This window comes from Olea europaea, chromosome 7 (assembly GCF_002742605.1).
Source record: "Olea europaea var. sylvestris chromosome 7, O_europaea_v1, whole genome shotgun sequence".
Taxonomy (NCBI): domain Eukaryota; kingdom Viridiplantae; phylum Streptophyta; class Magnoliopsida; order Lamiales; family Oleaceae; genus Olea; species Olea europaea.
In genome coordinates this window covers 12,244,267-12,258,788 of record NC_036243.1, presented here as the reverse complement: position 1 = coordinate 12,258,788, position 14,522 = coordinate 12,244,267, and the positions used below count along the sequence as shown (strand labels likewise).

The 14,522-nt window shown below is 30.0% G+C and overlaps 1 protein-coding gene across 1 annotated transcript; it reads right to left on the bottom strand.

Moving 5' to 3' along the window:
- Window positions 1–8,280: 8,280 nt before the first annotated feature.
- Window positions 8,281–13,917, bottom strand: LOC111397906 (pentatricopeptide repeat-containing protein At5g24830). Its single transcript, XM_023024870.1, has 6 exons — window positions 13,744–13,917; window positions 12,795–12,911; window positions 12,558–12,703; window positions 12,326–12,478; window positions 9,670–11,356; window positions 8,281–8,829 (listed from the first exon to the last, which is right to left on the bottom strand). The coding sequence occupies exons 1-5, from the start codon at window positions 13,915–13,917 to the stop codon at window positions 9,943–9,945; spliced, it is 2,004 nt and encodes a 667-aa protein (XP_022880638.1). The 3' UTR covers window positions 8,281–8,829; window positions 9,670–9,942.
- Between the last annotated feature and the right edge of the window lie 605 nt (window positions 13,918–14,522).

The following is a 14,522-nucleotide window of genomic DNA, read 5'->3' as shown; positions in this document are numbered from 1 at the left end:
ATTTATCAACTTTCCATTATGAAATGTTATTTTATAATCTTCTTCTTCTCTTAACTCTGTTATTTCAGGCTTATTTTTAGTTATATTAAATTCATATTCTTCTGGGATAAGATTTATTTGTTTGTTTGGTTCCACTATTTTACTAATATCCTTACATTCCTTATGAATTTCTATGTATGGTTTATTGGAATAAATATTCCCATAATTAGAATTAGTAAATGTATATAATGCTCTATATTCCATAGTCATAATTTGATCTCCTGGTTCCATTATATCATTTCTATGTAATTTGAAATGTAATCCTAAAACTTCATTAAAGTTTTTATCTTTCAATGAAACACAATATTTTGGGTAACAAGTAAATATTAACTTTTGATATGCTAAATTTCCTTCTATAGTTCCTAAATGACCATCTTTCAAATTTATAATTCTTCCATCATGTAAACTTACAGTTAATGGTAAATTTGTTCCTTCCCTAAATAAGGATTTAAATATTATTTGTATTTCTGCTAAATAAACATATTAGATCTTTTCACTATGCTTTTTACTTATTTTTGATAATAATTCTGATACTGTACTTTTTGTTAAAAGATTTATTTTATGTGTTCCCTGAGTTGTCCTAACATCTATAGTTTTTTCAATCTTATGGTATTCATTTATTGCTATTCTTTCTCTTCTCCATATTCTATCTAAAATTTCCCATTTTCCTTTTTTTAAATCTAAGGATAACTTTTGTATCTTCTTGAATTTATTATTATCAAAAGTTACTTTTAACCCATAGCCTTCTATTCCCTCATATTCTTAGATTTCTATATTATTATTTTCTATTTCTTCAATTTCTCTATTCAGATTCTGATCCATTATCTTTTGAATCTGCTTCACTTATAAATATTTCTTGATTATTATAATTTTCAATATCAGATATTTCACTTAGTTCACTTTCTATTTCAAAATAATCCTTTTGTAATATTCTCACTTTTTTCTTTGTGCAATCAGGACTTATATGACCTATTTCTCCACAATTCCAACACTTACATTGTTTTTTGTCTTTCTTATAAGGTTTATTTTTCTGTATATTATTTTTCCTTTTATAATATTTTCTTCCAGGTTTTATGTATTTTTTCTTAAAGTTTCTATATTTTTTAAACTTCCTGTTTTTATATTTTCTTTTATTCCTTTTTTCAGAATTACATCCCCATCTTGTAGGTTTTTCCATATCTTCACAACATATTCTAGTTAATTTTCCTGATTTTTTCAATAATTGTCTTTGTTAACATATATATGCAAGTCTTTCAAACAAGAATTTTATTCTTGATCCTAGTGTTCTAGGTATTCCTATATTTTCTTTAATATATTTTTCAAATTCTATTTTAAAATATATTCCCCGTGAACCTGGTAATTTATTATAATACATATCTTGATATACTTCTTGATTCTCATTACTATAAAATTGAGTATAATAGTATTCCTTGAATTCACAAGTATATTCTTTAATTTTACACATATCGCAAATTGTTAAATTAATTAACTTAATTCTTGCATTATATTTTTCTCGTATTGCTTCTTCTTCATAATTTCTTAACCAATTTTCTCCTAAAAATTCATCTGCAATATATTCTACTAATTTTTCTATTCCTAGTTTATCTGACTTTATTATTTCTGTTTGTACATTTCTTTTTATTAATGATTTTGTATCACTACTAATTCTTTCCCACCAATTTCTGACGTTTCCTTCAAAAGATGCAATTAAAAAATCTATCCTCCTATCAGTATTTTCCCATATATCATCTTTATTATATAAAAAGAATAATATCATTGAGTCTGCCCAGGTTATTAAGGCTTTCTTAGTATCTATTTTGCAATCTAAGTTTAATTTTGTTCCTCCATGGTTAACAGGTTTATCATAATTATTATTTAATTCAAATCTATTACAATATTTATTTCCTTTGGACGGTTGTTTATCTCTTATTTTATCATAAAATTGCCTATATGGTTTATTATACATTGGAGCATAGCTTTCGTCTGGATCTATTGATTCTTGTTTAGAGGTTCCTACGGGATTAGGTCCTCTTCCAGTATTCATTAAGATTTGGTATTCATCATCTATACTTTCTAAACTTAAATGATCAAAATTATCTATAAGTAGATCTAATTCTTCATTCATCTTCTTTGTCTTGATTTTCTTCAATTTTTTGTTTTCCTAATATTTTTTCTCTAGATTCCTCTTCTTCTATTATTTTAGGTAATATGTTTTTTCTAAACTCATCATCCATGCTTCCTGTTTCTATTATTATATTTTTCCTTTCAATATGTTTTTTCCCTATTTTGGTTATTTCTTTTTCTATAAATTTCTTATCTACTCTATTATTCTTTTCTTCATTTTCTTTTAATTTTCTGACTTCAAGTTTTAATATATTTATATCATTTCTAGATTCTTTTATTTCATTCTTAATTTCTTGTACATCATTAATTAATGTTCTTATTAAATGCTTTAATTCTTCCATATGTTCACTGATGGACATTTTATCTATTTTTTGATTGACAATAATAAAATACTATACACTCAGCAGTTTTACACTCTTTTATCATTTTATCATACTTTTGTTTTATAACTTCAGGATTTGTTAGCTCTTTTAATTTTTCATAATATCTTGCTTTTTCTTTATACCTTTCTTGTTTTAATTTTAATATTTGTTTTTCTTGAGTTTTAGTTATTTCTCCAGGTATTAATAATTCATCTAAAATTTTATTATTTATTAATCTTATTCTTTCTAACTTCCTATCTAAAATATTTTTAGTTTTTTCCATTATATTTTTATGATGATTCATATATTTCTCTATAGTATAATTCGTTTTCAAATATTTCGCAAATTATTTCATATGTACGTCTATCTTTGATAAATCCTACAATTAATTTATGTAATATTTGTTCCTTTATTTCTCTAGGTAAATTCCTAGTTATATATAATTTGATGGTTTTTAATTTATTAGGGATAGGGTTATAAAATATATAACATCCTTTTTCTTCAATACATTGATAATAATTATTTATTTTTAAGATTTCCATGATCTCTATGGCTCTGATACCAAAAGACGGTTACTACTATGAGTGAACAAAAATCTAATAATCTAAAAATCTAATAATCATGAAACTAAAAAAATCTAAAATTTTAATATTCCAAAAACTCTTTTATTTTTGCTATTAGGTGTATTTAAAGTCTTAAGATAAAAACTAATTTTTTGTATGCTTGTGGTAATCTATTTTTTATTATCTTTTTCATAAATTTTTAAGTAATTCTTCAAAATCTAGTAATGTCTGGGAATTTATAATATCAATACCTGTTATCATATCTATGTCTGTTCTAAAAGGTATATCATATTTTGAGATATTTTTCTTTCTTTTTTTCAATTTATCTATTATATCTTGTATATCTTTTATGATTATTGATCTTACAATTTTTTTAGCAAAATTTTCTAATAAGTTTTCTTTGAAACATTTTAATATTTCTTGTGATGCATATAATTGTTCTTGATATCCTATCTTATCGATTTCTTTTTCAAACTTAATTTCTTTTTTATTTTTAACAATCTTTTTTATATTATATGGTCCTCTCTTATATTTGAGTTTTTCTATTTTATAATTTTTCATTAATAATTTTCACAAATTTTTAGAAAAATTACTTGTTAGATTCTTTTTAAGGACTTAGATAGAAGATTTCTATTATGTAAATGGTTGTTTTTAATATTTGTTTAAGGGTGTTTTAGGTAGTTCAAAATGTTTATAAAAGTCAAAGGTCATTTTGGAAAATCCTTCTTTTATTTGGGTTATTTTCATGTATTTCCCCTGAAATGGGTTACGGGTAGGACTTGGGGAGTATTTGTCTAGTTGTGGAAGTGGGAAAGGCATCTACGAAATGCTAGCTAGTTATGTATGTATGTGTATATTTTTGTAATTATGTGGTCCAATATGGATTAATTTGACTTTATTCAGGAAGCCATATATTCTAGGTTTGTTAAAAAAAGGTTCAACGGACAAATTTTGGTTTTCCATTATGATTATATTTGTATTTTTTATGGCTGGTTTATAATACAGTATTCTTTTATTCTTTACTTGAAAGCAAAAATTGAGTAGATATCTTGACGTTTGAGGTATGTAAATTGAGTTGAAGTATTGACCTCTAAATTTAAATAATTGGTGTCGAACGTAGATGAGCCATATTTCTTTGACACGTGTCAAATTTAGTCCTATTTGACAATTAGTAAAATAAAATTCTTTAAAAGTGTCTCAAACTCATTTTCAATAATATTTTCATAATAAAACATTTTGCACATAAATTCGAATACTTTTTTTTCTACTTTTTAATTACACATTCTTAAAAAAATTACTATTTCAAAACTCATTTTCCCAAGAAAATCCATTATGATGATTGTCAAACAGGAGTTCGTGTCAAGCTCAACACAATTTGTGTTTAATGCATGTAGAACATAAATAGTGATTAATTGTACTTAATATGTCGAATCAATGACTTTTTGTTAATATTCGTAGGACATAATTCCTCTTATCTTCTCAATCTTTGACCATTAGATACTAAAATGTTTTCGCCTTAGATCCATGTGTAGATTAGATTATGGCCCACCGATATTGGACAATCTCATACTGATTAAGAGCGAGCATAGTTTGGTTCGATCCCATTTCAAGGAAATTAAATCGGATCAAGTACCAATGAAAATCTTAAAAACGAAATCAATTGTTCCATATTTAACTATAGAATCGAACAGAAACCAAAACAATCGATCCAATTCTTTATATTAAGAATTTTATAAAAATAAAGTACTAAACTACTTGTCAGATTAAAAATAGATAAAATAGAGTTAATTAAATAAGACAACAAACAAAATACACTCCAAAGCTCAAGATAAATTGATGAGGGCATAACAAGGATGGATTATCAAACACAACATAAATTGTAAAATTTGGATAAAAAATTAATTCTTAAATAAACTCACACAACAATATATATTAAAAATTTATGTAGTATTTATAATCATGTTATCTTTAAGGAGAAGATCTTGATTCTGATGATCGACCACTTTGAAAACAACAAAAAAGTTGAGTTCTTATAAAAGATTGGACTAAAAATACACTTTTTCTTATTGGGGTTGCATTAAATCTATGAATTTTTGTGAAGTGTATATATAATAATTTAGATTTAAATGTTGATTACTCGTTAAAATTTATTGTAAAAGAAAGAAGAAGAAGTGTATGGATGGTGAAATTTTGATGTGCAATAAATTTAAAATCTAGCGTTCAATTATTTGGTGCATATTTATGCAAGGAAAATGCTGAACAAACAATGTCAATGATAGGGGAATTTTCCTGGGAATGAAGTGGCAGTTTTTGATGGGCAATTTTTTCTTTAATATTTTTTTAATTGCCAATGAAAAAATGCCAAGTATATGTGTATATTAAATCCTGTCATTAACCCTATCTCTATGGCAAAATTGTTTGTGCAATATGCCAACCAAAAGAGAAACCAGGAAGAACTGAATTTAATATTGATTCTTCAAGTAGTACCAAGAACAAGACTGAACCAATCGACTCTCGATGCATGGCTACAAAATCGATCCATTTAATAAAGGAACCAAAATTGAACCGATCGGTTCCGATCAGATTCCACTGATTCTAGGGAAAAAAATGCTAACCTCTAATGCCAATCAACTATACATGTATAAATTCAAATGAGTAATATCTTGGAATATGACTCGACTCTCATTTATTTGTATAAAAATCTTATTTTAAATTTTTGTAAGAATAAATATTTCACTGAGAAATTGATTGTACAATTATTACAAAAATTTAAAAACAACTTTGTCCCTGCTCCCGTGCCATTCTTTAAAAAATTATTTTCAAAACCACATTCTCTCAGTTAAATATTTTGTACGAATATTAGAAACTTTTTTTTTTATTTTAACCATACAATCTCCCAAAAAAAAAAAAAAAAACTTTCAAAATTTATTTTTTACAATTTATTTATTTATTTATTTTTTAATAATAAACATCAAACATTTGCTATATGGAAGGATGGATCAGTGGCCGAGTTGGTAGTTCACAAGATCCAATGTCGTGCACTTTTTTCTTATCCTCTCCCACAATAAAGAAAAAAGATGCTTCTCCACAAACAATTCCGTGAACCTTTTTCTTATCTGTATAAAAGCAATCAATTTCCTTTTCTTTTTTCTTTTTTCTCTTTTTTTTCCCAACTTCAAAGAAGAATATGGATAGCTAAAATTGAAATTAAGAAAAAATGGCATACATATAAAAGTTTAGCCTGACTTATTGATCTTGAGCTATGAACAACTCGATTGGAAAGAGTTACATGATCGATTTCCATTATGAGCCGTGATAAATATGTTGGTAACTCGACTAACTTCACATATCTGAATTAGTTCATGAACTGAAGATGATATAACGATCTTGCCTCACCTCATGTAGGGGCTACATATGATTGTTTTATTGCAATTGGAGCAAATTAAGAACATGCTAGGTTAGGTCCAAATCAAGTGGGATCTAACTTCAATTACTCTGGCCACATAAAAGTCTTGTACCTATATCTTGTGACTTTCTTTTGCCTACCTCGTCCTCGTTCCATAATTTCTTCTCTTCAATCCTAATTATGGTTGCATCCATGATTTCAGTTGGTAGGACCATTTCAAGAATCAAGGGGGTGACAGTGGACTCTATGAACTATAACAGTACATAGTTTGTTGCTTGATCTATCGTTCTTCAAGAAATGACGAATACTAATTCAATGAACTCACAAGTAGATCTTCCATGAGCTATATGTGACACAATAGTAGTCGTTACAATTCACTTTAGTCCGAACAGACATGATTTACAAGGTGGGTAACTCCATGTCACTTGTGTTTTACTAGAGAATTGTGTTTGGTGTACATAATTTGGATACATAGGAGTGTTCACACAACTCACATGTGAGGGGTGTGGACACCTTGATGTACATAATTTATGTACACCAAGACTTATTGTTTACTAGAAGTTGTCCTCCTGACATTGTCTCATCTGGAAAGAGAAACGTCAAACACATATAATACACTCTAATATTACTATCATAAAAACATTCAATATAAAATCATTTTCAAATTAATTTATAAAGAAATTGTTTCCCGTAGGCGGCAGCCAGCACATAATTGTAGATGTAATGTCAAAAACAATAAGAGATGCGTGGCTATTCTTATTCCAGCACGAGTCATGTAATAATGGCCCAGACAAGGCTGTTGGGTAAATTGGACAATGCTTTTAACCTTTAACGTAGCAACGTGATTATACATTCTTATAATCCGTAAAAGTGTGATCTAAATCACTTTTATACGTGACTTAAAAGTTTGAAGAGCAATACTATCAAACTGCTTTACATTTCTCTCCAATTGATCTGAAAGTCGCGCTGATTTTACATTCAATTTTAGTCACGTTGAGACCAAAATTTACATATCTAAATAAGTTCACAATCCAATATCACGAATTTAAAGATTGAAAGCACATAACCGTACCATGTGAAAGGTCGAACTCAATCCTAATTTTTCCAAGATTGTCGCAATAGAAAGACTTCTTTTTTCCTAATAAGTTTATCTATCCATAATTTTTTTTGATCAAATTTTGAAAATAAAGTTACTTATTTTGACAAAAAAAAAATTACTTCTAAGATGAACATCTCTTTTTACTTGCATGTTCGGGTAACTTTAAATAAGTAAAATAAAAGCTCGTTTCTCTCTCTCTCTCTCTCTCTCTCTCTCTCTCTCTTTATATATATATATATATATATATAAATTTTGGGAGTGAAGGATAGGAGATATCAAATCTAGATCCCTTAACCTCAATTGTGGAAACAATGATCCCCAATCAACTAGGACATGATGAACTTGTAATAATTTCTTGCTTCTAAGTATCTCTGGACCTGTTACAATTATTTTTCCTTAATTTTAAGTGAAGAAACTTGCTACTACCGAAATATATAATATATGTCAAATTTTGATCAAAATATTTATTTCTTTTAAGATTTATCCATCTACTTCACAAGTAAAAGCTTAGCTACATTGACAAAATACATAAAATAATAATAATAATAATAATAATAATAATAATAATAATAATAATAATAATAACAATAATAATAATAAATAACATAACCAAACATGTTCTGAAATAAAATTACTTTTAAGCTCGGCCAGATGCACAAATTATCCTTTGCTAACAATGTGAACGTCACTTAAACTTGGGATTTATTCCCAATTGAGTTTTAAGGTACAAAATCTCACACTATCCCCATGTCTTGAATTTACAGTCATCTGAAGACATCGCATAGTTCCCGAGGAAAACAATGAAAAGAACATCAGGGTTCAGCAAAGATAATTAAAGAAAACAAATGAAAAGTCACTGTTTTCAACATATAAAGCCCAAGAACATAGAAGCTTGATCACCTAGCTTCTAATCCTAATAGTTGGTACCAAGCCTGGAGCGGCAAGAGGTTACTGAGCAATAATGTGAACTCGCGCCTTGCCCAGAGCATGCTAAATGAAATTCCATTGGGTACAGCATAAGGGATATATGTCTCGTTTCCATAAATAAGATCTCCCAAACCGCACAGGGACCAATGAATAAGAAGTCCTACATATTTTCCTTCCAGCTTTCCGTATCTTGCTCGCCAGCCACAAGGCTCGTCATTCATAGGCATACATCAGCAGGCAAGTTCTCTTCATGGGGTGCCGCAGGCCCTGTTACGGGGCATGCCCAACCATCAAGTATTATCTGCAGAACTGAGAATGTCAAAAAAGCAGGGATTTTAGTTATTAAATAATAAAGAGAAAATGGTAAAAGAACTGTATAAAAGGATGTCGTTATACATTGGAATATTTGATAAGAAAAATATGAAATGTGAGTTGAAGCAAAAACTTGTCATTTGAAGAACTACGACTTTTTGTCACGAGATTGCATCCTTATATGTCATCTAATATATAATTCACTCAATGATTGATCAACAAATGTCAACTTTAATATTAATATCATTTATTAAAAAAGAAAAAGTGAGTGATCTAATAATTATCAAAATTAAGGGCTTGTTTGGTACAACTTAAAAGCTAATTAAAATCAATTTTTTGACCGTTATTTCATTATTCCAGCCTTCACTTTTGAATTCTTCTCTCATAGGTAGGATCCACTTTATCTCTAACGATCAAAAAATCAATTATCAAAATCTCTACCAAACAAGCACTAATATTATCAGGTTGAAATGAAATTCATCATTGTCTAAAATACATCTTTTAGATCAGCCTAAATTTTATGCACAAAACACATGATAGATTGCTCACATATAATCTATCTGAGTCCAGATTTCTGTAAACATCAGACAATGAACCATACATAGCACAATGCTAAATTTCTTACAGAAGAAGAAAAAACGAAAATCCCAATTCACTCTCAGCACTTAATGCTAGAAGGAAAAGGATTCCTGAATGAGAAATCTTCTAACATACAATAGAAATATATAATGCAATAACATAGAGAAAGAGAGAGACAGAAACAGAAAGAAATTGAGAATTACAATATTAAATTAAAACTAGCAAAAAGAGAGAAAAGAACAGAAATGAAGACTATACCTGCAAAAGCAGATCCCAGAAATAACGTAATGAGCAGGAAGCTTCTACCACCTGAAACTAGAAAAATTGACAAACTGCAGACATTCTGGATCAGAAAACTGAGAAATGATCAATGCACAAGGACAGCATTCTCATTTTCCCACTTAAACCATACTTGACAAAGGTCAAGTGCTCTCTCTCTCTCTCTCTCGTCTTGCAGTACTTCATGAATATTAGAGATGGAACATGATCAACAGGTAAACCTGAACACTGTGCCTTGATATAGAGCTATTTTCAACTTCCCCTCTTTAACCACATTTGATAAAGATCATATGCTTTGTCAAGATCTCTCATCTTGAAGTACTTCTTCATGAGTACTAGAAATGGAACATGATCAATTGGTAAACCTGACTCCCATATCTTGATAAAGAGCTCTTCTGCCTCCTCCAATTTACCTCTCAGAAAATGACACTTGAGTAGTTCAGTATAGGTTACTATATCTGGATCATAACCTCTTCTCAGCATTTCATTACACAGCCGGAGTGCAGAATTAATATGACCAAGATTACAAGCAGCACGTACGAACAGATTGTAAGTGACTAAATCGGGCAAAGGACCACTTAAGAGCATCTCCTTCTTCAGATAATGAGCATCATCAATATTTCCATTTCTTATTACTGTGTGAATCATGATATTATATGTATATATATTGGGCAGAACACCAAATGCAACCATTTGGTCTCTCACAAAGAAAGCTTTTTGTATATCTCCATGCCTCCCATAGCCATCAATTATGACATTCCAAATGAGTGGCTCAGGTATAATCGAATTTACTAACATGCAGTGAAGGTAAGCATTAGCTTTATCTACATCTCCACTAATACATAAACCGTGAATTAACACTTTGTATGTGATGTGATCAGGGGTCACGCCCATTCTTGACATCACGTTAAAGACGTAGCAAGCCTCATTTGTCTTTCCTTCTTTGCAAAGCATGCCAATAAGGATATTGTGTGTAAACACATCTGGCAGGCAACCACATTTAAACATTTCGCTTATGTACTTATACACAAGGTTCATGTGTCCATTCAAACAAAATCCATGTATGATGACATTATATGCAATGACATCCATCCTTATGCCCATTTGGAATATCTCCTCCAAACAAGCGAGGGCTTCAACCATATTTCCAGTTTTGAAGTAACCATCCATTAGGATAGTCGAGGTTATCATATTTGAGGTTTTTCCATTATGATCATCAACCAATATTTTCTCAAGAAGCTTTCTGGCATCCTCCAACAAACCCTTCTTGCAAAGTCCATCAACAAGAATATTACATGAAACTATGTTTGGTGTAATCCCAAGACTAGCCATGGTAGAAAAAAGATCCAAAGCTTTATCCACATTATTCCTAATGCAATAACCCTTCATTAACGTGTTGTAGGTAGCACAAGTGGGAAAAGGACCCCGGTCTAACATTTCAGCAACAAGCCACTCTGCCCTTCCCAGATCACCGCTTTTGCAAAGTGCGTTCATAAGGTAGTTGTGCGTGAGAATATCAGGAATTGCACACTTCTGAATCATCTTATTCCAAAGATGGAAAGCTGCACCTACTTTACCTTGCAAACACAAAGCTCTTATCACAGTTACATTTTTACAATAATTTGTTTCAGGTATGGGACCACTATGGGCCCAAGAGATGCTTTCCCTGCAGAATTCCGGAAATCATTTTAAAATCATACATATTAACAACTAAATATTACAATCTTACTCATGAAATATGTCATTGACGTTGAGTTTCATATGATCCTCTATTACAATGCCCCAAATCGCGCCCGGGGGGGGGGGGGGGGGGGGGGAATTAATTGTCCTTAGGCAGTAGTCCTGTATATGCTGCATTATTGATTTCATAAAGTGAAATAGTATTAAAGAAAAAAGTTCACATTTTATACGTTATAATTTTGGTCTATATTAATAATAATAAAATAACATTTGTAATCTTCAGTTTCATACTCACAAACTAAGATAGATAGTTGAAGGTGGCCTGGATTCAAGTGATTGAGTCAATTATTAAGGGAACTAGAGCTGCAGAAAATGATTGTTACTAACACGTCCACACAGATATAATCTTGACGAAGGTAGGCTATAAGATGCTGCACCCGCCCCTATTTCACTCCCTGAGAAGGACCTGGGTTGTCCGAGAACCATAAAATATGTTATGCGACACTTTTTTCAGTCACGTCATTCTCTTCTCATCAATAGTGTTTCCTTTCTGATCATGTTTCATACAATGTTTCACAATGACATTACAAAAAGTTTAAAGTCTCTACAATATGAAGTTGAAATCAGACCACTCCCACCCCTCCTTTGCTTTCGCCATTAATATAAGAAATAAGTTTCGGCATTCTTACAAATTACCTCAAGCACTTAAAACGCATATTTTAAATCTAAAATTCCATTAAATTATAAATGCTAAAACTACACCTAATCAAATATTCAATAATCACTATTCACAAGCAATGCAATTTTTCGTATTATGCAGTTTTAGTTTCACCAGAAACAAGGATTTCTCTAACAAATATCAGGAAAAACAGGAGAAGAACAGGCTGATTTAATATGAAACAAAAACAAATAAAATAAATCATTAAGATAGCAAGAAATTTATTATCATACCAACCTCGTGTCTTTTAAACGATTCAAACTGGACTTTAACATTGCATCCAATGCATTAAAAACTGCACCACCAGAATCCCCTTTCCCATTCGAGAATTCCTTATTTTCTGCCGACCATTCTTTTGCCCTTAGCTCATTTTGGTCGGCATTTACACTCCTATTTTCACACTCAATAAACTGACTAAAAAAAATAAAAATTCAAAATTCTTGAATAAAATAAAAAGATAATTACTTACATTGGGTCTATTAAGTTGAGGTTGGATTTCGAGCGAAAAAAATCGGTAAAAATATGCGAAATCTGATCTTTTAACAAGTCGAGGGTTTGGAAGCTGCCGTTCAATATTCGGAGAAGAAAATGGGATTCTTCTGTAGCTATTAAGAGCTGAGATTTCGAATATTGCAAATGTCAAAATCAATAATCAAACTTAACAGTAAAAGATTAAGCATAACAGGAGAGTAATTAGAAGACTTACAGGTTGCATTTCTCCTCGAGAAATGTTGGGTGAAATGATGCCGTCGGAATGCCCTTGAAAGAGACGGCGGGTTGCGGCAGCCGAGGTGGCTAAGAAGGGGTTACTTTTAAAAATAACCTAGTCAAATCATCAAAATTTCATATTGACTTTTCAAAACTTAAATATTATCACTTTGGCCTATTGAACATTGAAAGACAAAAATACCCTTAATTATATTATACAATTATCAAATCTTATTTTGTTTAAAAGACATTATTACCCTTTTAGTTAATAATTAAAAATCAAATACTTTTCACTTAAAATTTAAAAATTAGCTTTTAACACAGATAAAAATTCTCATTTTTCATCTGCTTCAACCTCAAAATCTAAAAAAAAATTCCAACACTGAAAACGAATTTTTTTTATATCAATCACTTCAGATCAATAAGTATATTTACGCATGTTTAATTTCGTTTCGGTAAATTAGTGTACGTTTTAATCGATAAATTTTATTTTGATATAGTATTTAACGCAGATAATTTTTTTATTAGATCTATAATTTTTTTAGAAGCATAGAACAAAAAAAATCATCTTTATTTTTATCAAACGGACGTTTAAACAATCGGCCGACTGTTAAACAGTCTTAACAACCGACTGTTTAACAGTCGGCTGTTAAAAGCCAACTGTTTTTAGGCTGTTTCAACTGCTTTAATGTCAATTTTTTTCATAATTTTTATTGCCACTAATTTTTTCTTACAATTAATAATTTTTATTATTAAATAAACAATTTTCTGAATATTTCTTTTTGTAATTAATTAAAAATTTTGTTTCGTCATGCAGATATGACTATAATCTTGATTTGTTATTTTGGTGATTTTGAATTAAATGAAAATGATTGATGAGTATAAAGATGAACGAGTGATATACGTGACGGTATTTTATTACGTGTTGACACACATGATCGACCCACCCAGTGCGAACCATGTGGCATGATTGCCGAAGCCCCTAGGAATGGTGAACACTCAACATCCAAAAGCAAAAACTGTGACGTAGCCCAAATGCTGGAAGGCTGAAGTGCAATGGTCGAGATGGTCCATACCGAAGCCCAAGATGCGGAAGCCGAACTCCAGAACATCTTTGACATCACTCCACCCCAGAGATCCAGTCTTACATAAGAATCCTCCTTCAATAATTACCGAGACATCTATCATAGAGTGCAAGTGTTTTATTTTGTCAAACATAGCAGCGGGTCTGCCAATTAATATTTTACAATGTGTACATAAAATATTTTACAAAAAAATTAAATATACAATGTGTACATAAATATTTTACAATTTTTTTAATTATTTCTAGGGCTGAAAAATGAAACCTTCAAATCGCAAAACTGAACCGAAATCCTTTTTTTGAAATCATTGGTTTGGTTCCACGTGAATTCGTCAAAGTTTTGATTTTGAACTGAACCAAACCGTTTTGAAGTGGTTTGGTTTAGGTTTCAAATTTTGCAAACCGTTTCAAACCGCCAAACCGTTTACCCAAAAAGTTTGAAAATAAATTAGTCTAAATTTTATTTAACCCAATTAAAACTTAACACATTTCAATTAAAAAGATACATTTATATTAGACGTGATTCAATTAAACTCAAATCGACAATTATACATCTCAATTAATTAATTAATCATATCAAAATATTCATGAGTCATCATAACTGTGAATATAAAACCCTCAAATTGGGTAAAGTGTTGAACAACC